This window comes from Styela clava, chromosome 3, assembly GCF_964204865.1.
Source record: "Styela clava chromosome 3, kaStyClav1.hap1.2, whole genome shotgun sequence".
In the NCBI taxonomy this organism is placed as follows: domain Eukaryota; kingdom Metazoa; phylum Chordata; class Ascidiacea; order Stolidobranchia; family Styelidae; genus Styela; species Styela clava.
The window spans coordinates 14,768,325-14,784,431 of record NC_135252.1 but is presented as its reverse complement, the minus strand read 5'-3'; the positions used below and the strand labels follow the sequence as shown (position 1 = coordinate 14,784,431).

General features: G+C 35.6%; 2 protein-coding genes across 2 annotated transcripts; both read left to right on the top strand.

Annotated features, from left to right (window-relative positions):
• The first annotated feature begins 975 nt into the window (after positions 1-975).
• On the top strand, positions 976-4,325 carry LOC120343352 (cytochrome P450 2J4-like). The gene is made up of 3 exons (XM_039412502.2): positions 976-2,189; positions 2,572-2,683; positions 2,999-4,325. Exons 1-3 carry the CDS (start codon positions 1,033-1,035, stop codon positions 3,224-3,226), a joined length of 1,497 nt encoding a protein of 498 aa, XP_039268436.2. The 5' UTR covers positions 976-1,032; the 3' UTR covers positions 3,227-4,325.
• A 6,151-nt stretch (positions 4,326-10,476) lies between these two features.
• LOC120342635 (cytochrome P450 2J4-like) lies at positions 10,477-12,818 on the top strand. The gene is made up of 3 exons (XM_039411550.2): positions 10,477-11,661; positions 12,049-12,160; positions 12,474-12,818. The coding sequence occupies exons 1-3, from the start codon at positions 10,502-10,504 to the stop codon at positions 12,699-12,701; spliced, it is 1,500 nt and encodes a 499-aa protein (XP_039267484.2). The 5' UTR covers positions 10,477-10,501; the 3' UTR covers positions 12,702-12,818.
• The last annotated feature ends 3,289 nt before the right edge of the window (positions 12,819-16,107 follow it).

Sequence of the window (16,107 nt, the reverse complement as noted above, 5' to 3'; positions counted from 1 at the left end):
TGCTAAATACGCGTGGATAAATAAAGTGGGGTGGCTTGATGTTGAAAATAGTGTCTTTATAAAGAATGGGACGTTGTAGAGGTATCGTATTTTTTTTCCTCAGTGTAACGATAGCAAATATGTGAAAATTATCAATGTGACTAACCATAACTTTCAACCCCTGTAAATAACAAGCAAATTTGAATCCCAGATATTATTTTCTAGTCCAGCCTGTCTTGTAAACTTTTAGTTCTAATTATCACAGTCGAATAGAGTCTGGAGCAGGTGTCGGCAACATTTTGTCGCTCGCGGGCAATAATTGAGGGTTGCAAGTTTTGGCGGGCGCACCTATTTTTTAAAAGTTGAAAACCGAACAGATGGCTGATAAATCACGATTTATTTAAGCAGTTCAGATGTTGAAATTAAAAAGACTTACTAAAAAAAATCACAAATGACATTTAATGTGACACTTTTTGCTGCATCACGCTTGATATCACATCTGGCGGTATGCTGGATGAAGCCTAGATTAAATCATTTTCTTAATAGGCACCACTTATCCGAGTTTTCAGCTTATTCTTGGTAATGTTCATTTTAGAAATTAATTGTTCGCACACATATGTACTTCAAAACATCGATGTGAATTTTTTCGCGTGGTTTATAATTTAATTGTAAGCTTATTAACACTAACTTGTTATGTTATAATATAATTTAGTATACAAGTTTCTCACAATTAATTCTGTTACGTAGAAAAAATAGTCGTGGAAACAGCCGTTTTGTCCTTATAATTCAGTGGAGCGTCGCGGGCCGGATTTGTCCCGCGGGCTGTAGGTACTGACCCCTGGTCTAGAGATTTGAAACTGAAACACATTTTTTTCAATTCTATTATTAAATTTATATATTTTTTTATATAAAACGATTAAATCTTTATTAGGGCATATTTAGAACTAACAAAACATACTCCCCTACATGTTTTTTCACAATTTTATCTATATTTATTCAAAACCTAATCGTTTCAGATATAAATCAATCTTCTAGTTATTACGGTTTCAGAAAATGTTGTCTTTGATAACTACTGCAATAGTTGGTTTCTTGCTAGGTCTCATTTACAAATTCTTCACCCGAGATGGACGTTCATTTCCTCCTGGGCCGTTTGGAATTCCGATACTTGGCAGCTTGTATCTCCTGGGAGAATATCCAGAGAAGAGTACGATGAAATTGGCGAAGAAGTACGGAAACGTGTTCAGCTTAAGAATCTTTAACAAAAGATTTGTTTGTCTGATCGGTACGAAAGCAAACAGAGAGATTTCATTGAACAACAATGTTGCGGATCGAAAAGGAATTTATGTGGTTAACATGGCAAAAGGAAACGACGACCCTCCAGGAGTTATCCACAGTAGATATTCTAGTCAAGAAAGAGCAGATCGACAGTTTCTTCACACTATGTTTACAGATGTTAACGCCCTGCCTGATAATAACTTTGAAAAAATTGCACAAAGAGAAACGACGAAGTTGGTTGAAAAATTCACAGCCATGTTCGAGGGTGGAGGAGCACATTATGTTCGGGATGAAATAAGAATGTCGGTGTTTACCACAATGTCATCATTGGTTTTTGGAAGTAGGAATCAACGATCGGACGAAGAAATTGCAAAAATGAAACAGATTATGGCGGCGTTTGTTTCACTTGAGGATTTCTTCACAGATAAACAGATTTTATTACCTGAATACCTCCCTTGGCTGTCTAAAATATGGCTCCCTAAGGCAGCGAAGATGTTTTTAGCAACATGCAAAGGCATTCTCATATATATCGAAGACGGCATAGAAAAGCACAAAAAAACTTTTGATGCTGAAAATGATCCACGCGATATGATCGACTGTTACTTGAAGCATATTGCACAGGGGGGGACAAAGAAGGACATCGTTTACAATGATCACAACATGAAAATTCTGATATTCGATACATTTCTAGGGTCAATCAAGACGTGTTCCACCACCATTGAATGGGCTTTGGTGTATCTTGCGGCTCATCAAGATGTGCAAGCAAGATTGTATGAGGAAATAAAGCTTATTCTCGGATCAAACGGAAATGTGACATACCGTGATATAATGAAGATGCCATATGCCAAGGCTACTTTATACGAAGTCTCCAGATTCTGTAATTTACTGCCAAATGCGGTTCCCCGTGTGTCAAGCAATGACATCACCTTGAATGGGTATGTTCAATACTATACTATTCATGTCCCATTGGTCCATATTTTAATCCATGCGCATTTTAAGCGGTATGACTGAATTATTAGTGTCTAGAACGGCGTCTTGATGATTCAACGTTTGAGAAAATAGGAAATATTGGTGCAGTCTTATTCCTCACTTCTTTTTTTACTTATTAGCAACCGATCTGAATTATCTCCAAATAAGAAATGAAATGCTGGCGCTAGATATCAAAAGTTATTCCAAAAATTTGTTGTTCAATTTCATTCTCAAAATAAATTTACCTCAACGAATTGTCAGGTAAAACGCTGATTTATAATTGCTTACTGGCACATAAAGTCTCTCTCATTAATAGACAGAAATTGAATAGGTTGATTATGTTTTCAGATATTTCATTCCGAAAGGAACTACTTTCTTAATGAATCTATATTCGTGTAACATGCAGGAAGATAAGTGGAAATATCCTAATGAATTCAATCCAGACAATTTTCTAGGAGAGGTAAATTCTATTTGTATCTGATAATCGTTTGGAAAAGCTCTGTTCAGTCATGTGTGATCCAAAGTATAAATTTTGAAGCCATTCAATTTCTATTAATCCGTTATTTCATATACAAATAATTAAAAGATTTTATAACCAAATAATCTCGAGACTGACTTGCTAATTTTCGAAAAGCCCTTTTTTCAAATGATCATAAATTTTGTTATTCAAATTGTTTGTAATCTCATTTTTTACGCATCAAATCACGATGGTATTTAGGTTTTTTTGAAAAATGCATATTTCATGAATAACATTTTATATCTGTTATTGTAACAGGACGGTAAATTCAAAGACAATGATGAATTCATGGCTTTTGGAATTGGATCAAGAAAATGTGCTGGACCAGACGCTGGCAACCAACAAGTTTTCATGATCATGATAAAAGTTGTTCAAAAATTTATCATCAAGCCGAAAACAGACAACACGAAGATAGACTACAAGGGACTGCCTGGATTTGTACGTATGCCTGCCAAACAGAAACTTCGCCTAGAACTCAGAACTTGAGACGAATGAAGCTTATTGTTGGACAACTGTTCGATAAATGAACTGTAGATTGTTTTATTGAGTAGCAGTAGTATGATACGAACATTTCATTATTTACATTACAATGTTTTAGATCAGTGGTTGTCAAACTTTCAAGTCCCACCTCAAAAATAACTAGCTAACAATAGGCTATAAATAACAGTTAGTGATACGAAAATATGTTTAATTCAAAAAATACTTCGGAAATACGTGAATGAAACGTAAATAACGAAATGAATGAAAAGTTTTGAAATAAGGCGGGCAAGATCAAATATAATATTTTTATTTTTAATTAGCTTCACGCGTCTTGTCTAAAACGACTGTTTTAGATGTATATATTGCAAAGTTCAACAAGTTGAAGTGAACTCTTTTTGATTCATCGATCTAGTTAAATCAAAATAAATTTTAGGTTAGTTCCGTTTTATAGCTTGTGTATTCTCTATATAATTTTAATTATAACTTCAAATTGTATTAAACACAATGGATCGCTGTGCTATTCGTAAAGGCCTAAATGATTGCACAATTAATACTTAAAAATTCTGTATCGATAATATCATAACGAGAATATCGGTCAGAGACCGAAGACTTATCGATCGAAAGTTAGGAGATTCCCCAAAACAGCGCTCTTACTCCATAGTGACACCTTGTGTCCCATCACTAATTAATTAATAACTCGCTAATTATACGATATAATCAAAATCAATTGGCTTCTGGTCCGACATATGATGAATGCACATGCAAAATCGGGAGCAGATTCAATCTTGCTTTCGTGAGATATCGCGTGCATCTAACAGACAAACAGACAAATACCTATCAACATACTTACCGATTAAAATAGATAAGTAGTAACCGAGTGCATGGATGACACCAAAATTATATATTATATTTCAATTGCTCAATTTTTCAAAATTATTCTTTGTCCAAAAAGACTTGTCATTTTTAAAGGAGTTAAATACGTTACTGAGGAAGGCTTATAACCATCAACTGCATGCTTGAAATATTTTTTTGCTGATTCGTATTATAAAATAATTCAGTGATAATTTTACTGGTCTGTTTATATATACAGTATATGTATAATCAATTTGAGTGGAAATGTCAATTGTCATAATCGTCAATGGAAAAATCACCCCACGTTTGTAGAACATGTAGAAGTGAAAAACGGAATTGTGACAGGGCTGATTTCATTTGGACACTCTTTAAATGTAGGTCGAGTGTTCATGACTGGAAGAGATCAAATAGAAATGAACTATCTGAACCGAAACAAGTAATTGGAAAATTACTCTCATTCGAGACTCGATTTACGAGCGATTTATTCGAATTGAGGCAACTTTATCGAGGAATTGAATTTACTTGGAAAAAAGCGCTACTTACATTTTAAAAACATTAAAAAAAGTCTAGTTTCTTACGCAATTATAAGCCGATTCATTATAGATATATTATTAACCAAGTCAAAACGATGAAACTGTATTATGCTAAAAATTTTCCCATTCTCCATACGTAATTGGATATGAGTGACGAAATGAATAATTCAGAAAGTGTGTTTTTATATGTATATTATGAATTTTGTATGAAAGTAGGACAAGTTTCGAAAGTTCAATAAAACAAAGTACCTTATAATTACAATATATGTAAAACAAGAGACCTATACTCAAATATGTGGACACGGAGGGCAAAACGAAATATTTTATCACCAATTACCCGAAAAGCATTATATGAGGTAACTTACCAGTACCTGTATCTTGGTACCGTGACGTTACGGGGACTATCATATCTTTACCAGGTCCTGTGGCGATAATTCATCCTTCATAATTTAGTTTCAACGTGAATTGAAATAGCAACTAACCCGAGTACCTTCTGTATTATCAGATTCCACATCTACCTACCATTCTCCATGAAAAACTTCCCACTTTCACCGAATTGAGATCCGCTGGCGCTTGCTGGGCTAGAGATTCGCTGATATATGCGTTCCCTAATCACAAATTTGGTGACCCCATAGCACACAAAAAACGAATTTCATAGAGCTCACAGAAATATTTGAAAAAAAAAATAACCCCCTTTAGCGAAAAATACAATCTTACAATCCCTGAAAATTTCAAAGCAATTGGTCCAGTAATTGAAGAGAAAAGCGACATTTTCATAACGATAAAATTTTATGAGAAAGAACAAGAACAACAACAACTTAATACCAAAACGATCCATAGGTCCATTCCGAGCCAATTCTTTAGCAAAGTATCATTTACATTTGACCAAATTTACCGTCCAGACTGCAAACTCTCTCACACGAAAGAAAGTTTACCTCGCTGTGTTTATTATACAGATATAATAATAACTTTGTACTACGGATTTACTTGACATTGTCCCAACAAGAGAAAGTGGTCATACAGTTTTTTTTTTTGTCAACAAGTGCACTCCCAAGCAGTGCCCTACCTAGATCAGGAGTGTCGAGCCACCGTGGGATCCGGAGATATTTTCGATTCATATAAGTGTTTTTCTTTGCAGGAAATTGTTTCATTGTCAAGGTTGTAGCGTATAAAAAGGTATAGTAGAATATGTAACATAAATTGAAGGTGTTCTGTTACGAGCGCAAACGTAAATTGCCGGATCGCGCCCACCAGTATCTATGAGACCACCTCGAGTTATACTAATGACTACACTAGTCGATGTTCACAATGCGGGTTACGTTGCAAGTAAGAAACTGAACAAACTTTATTTATATATTGTGTCATCCATATCTGATTCACAATTTGTTGAATTTGTTGAAACTGTTCTTCTATCCCACATACCAGCGGTTGATGTGTATATCATAGCTAGGAAATAAACAATGACGCGATGCTTTCTTAAGTTGGAGGTAGCAATACAGGAAGATGACCAATAGTCGCAAAACAGAAATTTAATTTAATGACTTAATGCTAGAGACAAAGATTTTTTAAAGACTTAACGCTAGAACCTTTGTATAGTCAATGTAACGTATGCCATCCCAAAGGTTTCGAAATGACCCCGTCAATAAGTAGCATTTTTGATGAACACGAAAAACATAATAAACCCTATAACGAAAATATAGGTCGATGACCGAAGACTTATCGATCGAAAGTTAGGGGATCCCCCAAAACAGCGCTCTTACTCCATAGTGACACCTTGTGTCCCATCACTAATTAATCAAAAACTCGCTAATTATACGACATAATTCATCCAAAATCAATAGGCTTTTGGTACGACATATGATGAAGACACATGCAAAATCTGGAGCAGATTCAATCTCGTTTCCGTGAGATATCGCGTGCATCTGACAGACAGACAAACAGACAAATACCTATCAACATACTTACCGATTAAAATCGATAAGTAATAAGAAACATTTTTGCTTTTGTAGATTTGTTTTTTCAATGTTAAAATTTAGCTATATCAATGGTGTCAAATTTAAACGTGGCCATTACATTGTGTGCATCCTCGAAAGAATGGTTATTTAATATCAGTAACAGAATATGGACTAATATTTCCCTTTTTGAATTTTTGATATGATTGTGTCACTCTATGTCTCCTTAAATCGAGGAAACGCGTCCATAATATGCCTGATAAAGCCCATAAAAATCGAGATTTAGTATGACATGCACATTTGTGCAATTGTTTCGTCATAATGAATTATCATTGTTACCGCGGGACTATTGTGACGCCACAAAGGCAAACGAGAATATCGGTCAGAGACCGAAGACTTATCGATCGAAAGTTATGGAAACCCCCAAAACAGCGCTCTTACTTCATAGTGACACTTTGTGTCCCATCACTAATTAAAAAATAACTCGCTAATTATACGACATAATTCGCTCAAAATCAATAGGCTTCTGGTGCGAGATAAGATGAATGCACATGCAAAATCTGGAGCAGATTCAATCACGCTTTCGTGAGATATCGCGTGCATCTAATAGACAAACAAACAGACAGACAAATACCTATCAACATACTTATCGATTAAAATCGATAAGTAATAAACGAGAATATCGGTCAGATACCGAAGACTTATCGATCGAAAGTTAGGGGATCCCCCAAAACAGAAACTGCGGTTTCGATTCGAAAAATTCTGCTAACCCGAACTGGATTGATTTGATTAGTTTTCAGCCAATATCAATGTAGGAAACAATAGCCAACTACCCATGTCGTCGTCGAAATACTAATCGAGGAAATACTTTTATGAAGAATTCTGCAAATCCGAACTGGATTGTTTCGATTAGTTTCCAGCCAATAGCCTATTTACCAATGCTATATTTTGAATCAAATACAACGGCGCTAACCCGGGTTGCGACGGCTATTCAAACACAGCCTAGCGATATTTTGGTAAGGAATTCTGCAACCCCGAACCTGATAGAGGGATATGGACATTGCTTAAAGTTAAAAGAGTAATTATAAGTAACGAGATACGATCTCGCGCCGTGTATCCTTCGCTCTGACTCAGTAGCGTGGAAAATTTCTCGAAGGAAACTTGCGCATCGCGACGACGTCAAAGTTACCTTCGCTCTGACTCACTAGCGTGAAAACTTGCGCATCGGACACGCACACACACATTCAGCGCGTCTCAAAAATCTCTCGCTCTGTAAAAATCCAGATATCTTCATCACTAATTAATTAATAACTCGCTAATTATACGACATAATTCATCCAACAAGCTTCTGGTCCAAGATATGATGAATGCACATGCGAAATTTGGAGCAGATTCAACCACGCCTTCGTGAGATATCGCGTGCATTTAACAGACATACAGACAGACAAATACCTATCATTATACTTACCGATTAAAATCGATAAGTAATAACCTCGGCGAAGCCTTTTCGAGTTTTTGCATCTCGGATTCTAGCTTAGCGCGTATTAATTTGAATTTATACTACAGTGTAGGAAGGCGTGCACTTGTGATATTCACTGTCCGAGTCCAGTTCATCTTGGTTGGCTTTTATATTGGGTGAATTGCTGTTTTAGCCTTTATATTTAATCTTAGTTCTATTTCGGTGGATGTGCAGAACGTGTTAAATTGATGAAATATATATTTTTAAACATAAAAAATAATGTAATTAAAACTGATTAGCTATTTTGGGGATTAGACATTGTAGCTACTGAGAATTACATTCGTTTTTGGAATGTTTAGTTTTCAGGACTGGTGCATATAGTAAAGTAGCAAAATTGCGTATGTCCCCAAGTCATATCCACATTTCCGGCTAAGTCACAGTGCGCCATTATGACGTCACTTAACCGCGTCCTACAAATTAAATTAAATCCGGCTACGATCAAAAAATTGAACTATGGCAAATTATTGACTCTCAATGGCATAACAATATCATTGGGAAGTTTTTTAAGTTTTCCTCAAAACTGCTAAAAATGACTTACGCAATTCGGTTATTAGCGTGACGATATACTATTGCCACGCAACGTTTGCTCTCAACCAGAAAATTCGTTGACGATTAAACATATTAAAGGCTATTTCAAGGCAAAAAAACGGTACAAAAATTCACCAATTGCAACGTTTCAATTCATTCTGGAAAAATTTATTGATGAATAAAAATGGTAAATGCGCAAGTTGGAAACAATCGGGGCTAACAAACACAAAACGGAGAACCCATTTATCTTCAAAACTGTAAATATAGATTTGAAAGGTATTGTGGTCATGGTGACTCATATTACGCGGAACTTGTGGCAGTGAATTCTTGTGGCAGTGAAGTGTGAAGGTAAGCGTAGTTCTTGGAAATACCTATCGACATAAACATTTTTTCGGTCTTTCTGGTTCACTGAGAGCACAGTCAACCGATTACGAGGACACTTACTATAGTATAGTCACGGGAACACTTAGAGGTGAAATCAAGCACACGATTTTTTTTCGCTGTGTAATTGACACTGGGGCTGTATCTGGATTAATACAGCGATTGATCGACCTATTGAGTTTAAAGAGAACTGCTAATGTTTTATTCCCCATATCGAAGTTTATAGTTGTACAGAATATGAACAATGACGCGGAATACTAATGTCGGATCTAGCAGGAATAGGACCTCTAGTTTTATAATAGCAACTTATATTTTATTAAGAATAGAATAGAAAACAGTAGAAATGCAGCAATAACAATTCTTCGGCTTTTTATTTGAATGAAAAGTGAAAACGTGCAAGATGGTAACAATGCAGGGTTAAAGGAGACATAAAGCCAAATACTTTCATTGGAAAAATAATATTCTCTATGTTTTGTGCCCGACGTGACTCATATTGTGTCAAAGGATTTGATATAACAGCGCGCTTTCGCTAAATACGCGTGGATAAATAGAGTGGGGTGGCTTGATGTTGAAAATAGTGTCTTTATAAAGAGTGGGAAGTTGTAGAGATATCGTATTTATCCTCAGTGTAACGATAGCAACTATGTGAAAATGATCAATGTGCCTAACCATAACTTTCAACCCCTGTAAATAACAAGCAAATTTGAATCCTAGATATTATTTTCTAGTCCAGCCTGTCTTTGAACGCTGTAAACTTTTAGTTCTAATTATCACAGTCGAATAGAGTCTGGAGCAGGTGTCGGCAACATTCTGCCGCTCTCGCGGGCAAAAATTAAGGGTTTCAAGTCTTGGCGGGCCGCACCTATTTTTTAAAAGTTGAAAACCGAACAGATGGCTGATAAATCACGATTTATTTAAGCAGATCAGATGTTGAAATTAAAAAGACTTAGTGAAAAAATCACAAATGACATTTAATGTGACACTTTTTGCTGCATCACGCTTGATATCACACCAGGCGGTATGCTGGATGAAGCCTAGATTAAATCATTTTCTTAATAGGCATCACTTATCCGAGCTTCCAGCTTATTCTTGGTAATGTTCATTTTAGAAATTAATTGTTCGCACACATATGTACTTCAAAACATCTATGTGAATTTTTTCGCGTGATTTATAATTTAATTGTAAGCTTATTAACAGTAACTTGTTATGTTATAATATAATTTAGTATACAAGTGTCTCACAATTAATTCTGTTACGTAGAGAAAATAGCCGTTTTTTCTTTATAATTCAGTGGAGCGTCGCGGGCCGGATTTGTCCCGCGGGCTGTAGGTACTGACCCCTGGTTTAAAGATTTGAAATTGAAACACATTTTTTTCAATTCTATTATTAAATTTAAGTATTTTTTATATAAAACGATTAAATCTTTATTAAGACATATTTAGAACTAACAAAACATACTTCCCTAATTTTTTTTTTCACAATTTTAAATCAACCTTACGTATTACGGTTTCAGAAAATGTTGTCTTTGATTACTACTGCAATAGTTGGTTTCTTGCTAGGTTTCATTTACAAATTCTTTACCCGAGATGGCCGTTCATTTCCTCCTGGGCCGTTTGGAATTCCGATACTTGGCAGCTTGTATCTCCTAGGAGAATATCCAGAGAAGAGTACGATGAAATTGGCGAAGAAGTACGGAAACGTGTTCAGCTTAAGAATCTTTAACAAAAGATATGTTTGTCTGATCGGTACGAAAGCAAACAGAGAGATTTCATTGAACAATAATGTTGCGGATCGAAAAGGAAATTATGTGGTTAATATGGCTAAAGGAAACGACGACCCTCCAGGAGTTATCCACAGTAGATATTCTAGTCAAGAAAGAGCAGATCGACAGTTTCTTCACACTATGTTTACAGATGTTAACGCCCTGCCTGATAATAACTTTAAAAAAATTGCACAACGAGAAACGACAAAGTTGGTTGAAAAATTCACAGCCATGTTCGAGGGTGCAGGAGCACATTATGTTCGGGATGAAATAAGAATGTCGGTGTTTACCACAATGTCATCATTGGTTTTTGGAAGTAGGAATCAACAACGATCGGACGAAGAAATTGCAAAAATGAAACAGATTATGGCAGCGTTTATTTCACTTGAGTATTTCTTCAGAGATAATAAGATTTTATTACCTGAATATCTCCCTTGGCTGTCTAAAATATGGCTTCCTAAGGCAGCGAAGATGTTTTTAGCAACATGCAAAGGTATTTTCATATATATCGAAGACGGCATAGAAAAGCACAAAAAAACTTTTGATGCTGAAAATGATCCACGCGATATGGTCGACTGTTACTTGAAGCTTATTGCACAAGGAAGCACAAAGAAGGACATCGTTCACAATGATCACAACATGAAAATTCTGATATTCGATACATTTCTAGGGTCAATCAAGACGTGTTCCACCACCATTGAATGGGCTTTGGTGTATCTTGCGGCTCATCAAGATGTGCAAGCAAGACTGTATGAGGAAATAAAGCTTATTCTCGGATCAAACGGAAATGTGACATACCGTGATATAATGAAGATGCCATATGCCAAGGCTACTTTATACGAAGTCTCCAGATTCTGTTATTTGCTGCCACAAGCAATTCCCCGTGTGTCAAGCAATGACATCACCTTTAATGGGTATGTTCAATACTATAGTATTTATGTCCCATTGGTCCATATTTTAATCCATGCGCATTTTAAGCGGTATGACTTGAGTATTAGTGTCTAGAATGGCGTCTTGATAATTCAACGCTTGAGAAAATAGGAAATATTGGTGCAGTCTTATTCCTCACTTCTTTTTTTACTTATTAGCAACCGATCTGAATTATCTCCAAATAAGAAATGAAATGCTGGCACTAGATATCAAAAGTAATTCCAAAAATTTGTTGTTCAATTTCATTCTCAAAATAAATTTACCTCAACGAATTGTAACGTCAGGTAAAACGCTGATTTATAATTGCTTACTGGCACATAAAGTCTCTCTCACTAATGGACAGAAATTGAATAGGTTGATTATATTTTCAGATATTTCATTCCGAAAGGAACTACATTCCTAATGAATCTATATTCGTGTAACACACAGGAAGATAAGTGGAAATATCCTGATGAATTCAATCCCGACAATTTTCTAGGAGAGGTAAATTCTATTTGTCTCTGATAATCATTTAGAGAAGCTCTGTTCAGCCATGTGTGATCCAAAGTATAAATTTTGAAGCCATTCAATTTCTATTAATCCGATATTTCATATACAAATAATTACAAGGTTTTGTAACCAAATAATCTCGAGACTGGCTTGCTAATTTTCGCAAAGCCTTTTTTTAAATATTCATAAATTTTGCTATGAAAATTGTTTGTTATTTCATTTTTACGCCTCACATCACGATGGTATTTAGGTTTCTTTGAAAAATACATATTTCATGAATAACATTTTATATCTGTTATTGTAACAGGACGGTGAATTCAAAGACAATGATGCATTCATGGCTTTTGGAATTGGATCAAGAAAATGTGCTGGACCAGACGCTGGCAACCAACAAGTTTTCATGACCATGATAAAAGTTGTTCAAAAATTTATCATCAAGCCGAAAACAGACAACACGAAGATAGACTACAAGGGACTGCCTGGATTTGTACGTATGCCTGCCAAACAGAAACTTCGCCTAGAACTCAGAACTTGAGACGAATAAGGATTATTATTGGACAACTGTTCGATAAATAAACTGTAGATTTTTTTTATTGAGTAGCAGTAGTATGATACGAACATTTCATCATTTACATTACAATGTTTTAGATCAGTGGTTGTCAAACTTTTTAAGTCCTACCTCAAAAATAACTAGCAAACAATAGGCTATAAATAACAGTTAGTGAGACGAAAATAGGTTTTATTCAAAAAATACTTCGGAAATACGTGAATGAAACGTAAATAACGTAATTAATGAAAAGTTTTGAAAATAAATAAGGCGGGCAAGATCCAATATAATATTTTATTTTTAATCCGCTTCACGCGTCTTGTCTAAAACGACTGTTTTAGATGTATATATTGCAAAGTTCAACAAGTTGAAATGAACTCTTCTTGATTCATCGATCTGGTTAAATCAAAATAAATTTTAGGTTAGTTCCGTTTTATAGCTTGTGTATTCTCTATATAATTTTAATTATAACTTCAAATTGTATTAAACACAATGGATCGCTGTGCTATTCCTAAAGGCCTAAATGATTGCACAATTAATACTTAAAAATTCTGTATCGATAATATCATAACGAGAACATCGGTCAGAGACCGAAGACTTATCGATCGAAAGTTAGGGATCCCAAAACAGCGCTCTTACTCCATAGTGACACCTTGTGTCCCATCACTAATTAATTAATAACTCGCTAATTATACGATATAATCAAAATCAATAGGCTTCTGGTCCGACATATGATGAATGCACATGCAAAATCGGGAGCAGATTCAATCTTGCTTTCGTGAGATATCGCGTGCATCTAACAGACAAATACCTATCAACATACTTACCGATTAAAATCGATAAGTAATAACCGAGTGCATGGATGACACCAAAATTATATATTATATTTTAATTGCTCAGTTTTTCAAAATTATTCTTTTTCCAAAAAGACTTGTCATTTCTGAAGGAGTTAAATACGTTACTGAGGAAGGCTTATATAACCATCAACTGCATGCTTGGAATTTTTTTTTTGCTGATTCGTATTATAACATAATTCAGGGATAATTTTACTGGTCTGTTTTAATATACAGTATATGTATAATCAATTTGAGTGGAAATGTCAATTGTTATAATCGTCAATGGAAAAATCACCCCACGTTTGTAGAACATGTAGAAGTGAAAAACGGAATTGTGACAGGACTGATTTCATTTGGACACTCTTTAAATGTAGGTCGAGTGTTCATGACTGGAAGAGATCAAATAGAAATGAACTATCTGAACCGATACAAGAAATCCGCCAATATATGCGTTCGCTAATCACACATTTGGTGACGCCATAGCACATGATAAACGAATCCCGTAGAGCTCACAAAAATATTTCAAGAAAAAATAGTAATAGCCTTTTAGCAAAAAAATACAATCTTGCAATCACTGAAAATTTCAAAGCAATTGGTCCAGTAATCGAAAAGAAAGCGACGTTTTCGTAACGATAAAATTTTATGACAAAGAACAAGAACACGACAACTTAATACCAAAACGATCCATAGGTCCATTCCGAGTCCAACAAGAACAAGAGAGCAATGCTCAAATATATGGACACGCAGAACAATTCTCCAAAAAATCATATTCGGTGACTAACCAGTACCTGTATAAACAACGCACCACATCACAGGAATCAAACAGACAAAAACACGGTGGTCGCAAATTGGTTGACAAAGATATTATTGACGTATTGGAAATGCGCACCCCCCCCCCGCCCCCCCCTATTCTCTCTCCTTTAAATGTAAAAACGCAAAACCTTTAAACATGGTTAAAAGAAACACAACTCTACCCACCTGCCAAAGTTCATTTTTTTTTATCTGTTATATTTGTATGAATTTTCAAGCTTTTGACAGTTACGAGTTAGTTCAGTGTCACCGCGCTACCAGAACTTCTCTATCTTTGAAAACATTGGGCTTATAATTGCATTTCTGACCGTCATATATTTTAAGAACACGGTTATTTCGAACAAAACTCGTCAAATTATAAACAAAGCACCACATCACAGCAAATAAACGGACGAAAACACGGTGGTCGCAAATTAGTTGACAAATACTGACATAACACAGTATCAGCATTTGCAAAGTTATAACTGTATGATTTAAATATTTATTCAGTTCAAAATTTTGTTAGGCAACGATACCGGTACCGGTATGCCAATTTTAGTTTTTGTCCGAAGTAGGCAAATCTGGTGAATGAAATTCATTTCACTACCGCTACTAGGCATTCTGACATTTGATATATTCCAGTATTCGGATACCGGTACAAATTTTGGTTTTCGTCCGAAGTAGCCAAATCTGGTAAAGGAAATTCATTTCACTACCGGTACCAGGCATTCTGACATTTAATATATTCCAGTGTTCGGCACTTACCGGTACGGTACCGGGTAACAGCGTTTGGTACCGGTGTTAGAACTGAGACAACGCAGTTACCGGTACGGTATTAGGAATAAAATATTTGGGTCTCATGTACTTTCTTACCTGAATAACTTCTAGTGGGCGTGGCGTAACAATTTTTGGATATATGATTCCTGACCCCCACCTGATGACGTCATCCAAAAATTACGTCACTGCGACGTCACAATAACGAAATACAGCTTGCCAAAGTATAGCGACGGTCACCCGTAATGGCGCCTACGAGTATGTCAACAAACTCAATACGTCAGCGACCTCTCTCTTATCGGGGTCGTTGTACAGAGCTCAAAATAAACAAGAATCACAAGCGACTAAATTGTCGCCAAGGAACGTTCACGATATCCCATTCTGACCAATTTCTGTCCAGCAATAGCTCATGTATCGTGCTACAATCTAAAATAGAGCGTTATACGATACAACTCTAACCAAGGCTTTAGACAAGCAAAAAATACATGTTATTTTACGCAATGGTTGAAGTTGGGTACCACACACATAAAGACTTATTATTTTATGTCCAGCAATAGCTCATGTATTGTGCTACGATCTATTAATAGGGTGATATACGATACCGCTCTGAGCTAGGCTTTAGACAAACAGAAAGAACATTAAATTCACGCAATGATTGAGGTTAGGTGCCGCAGACATAAAGACTTGTTATTTAATATCCAGAGACTGATCATGTATTGGGCCACATTTTATTAATAGGACGTGAAACGCTTTCACTCTATGCAAGGCTTTAGACAAGCAGAAACCGACATATTAATTTGCCTTAGCGCAATGGATGTAGTTTCTTACCTCGATAACTTATATTTATCTTAGCGTAACAATTTTTGCATATATCATTCCTGACCCTCACCTGACTTCGTCATCCAAAAATTACGTCAATGCGATGTCACAATAACGAAATCGAGCTTGCCCAATAATAGCGACCATAATGCAATCGTGATAAATACGCCTGTGTG

Excerpts from the sequence above, each read along its gene's own strand:
- LOC120342635 (XM_039411550.2), top strand. The coding sequence starts at position 10,502 with ATGTTGTCTTTGATTACTACTGCAATAGTTGGTTTCTTGCTAGGTTTC. Across the intron at positions 11,662-12,048 it reads AATGACATCACCTTTAATGG|ATATTTCATTCCGAAAGGAA; the intron begins GTATGTTCAATA and ends TTATATTTTCAG. Across the intron at positions 12,161-12,473 it reads CCGACAATTTTCTAGGAGAG|GACGGTGAATTCAAAGACAA; the intron begins GTAAATTCTATT and ends TTATTGTAACAG.
- LOC120343352 (XM_039412502.2), top strand. The coding sequence starts at position 1,033 with ATGTTGTCTTTGATAACTACTGCAATAGTTGGTTTCTTGCTAGGTCTC. Across the intron at positions 2,190-2,571 it reads AATGACATCACCTTGAATGG|ATATTTCATTCCGAAAGGAA; the intron begins GTATGTTCAATA and ends TTATGTTTTCAG. Across the intron at positions 2,684-2,998 it reads CAGACAATTTTCTAGGAGAG|GACGGTAAATTCAAAGACAA; the intron begins GTAAATTCTATT and ends TTATTGTAACAG.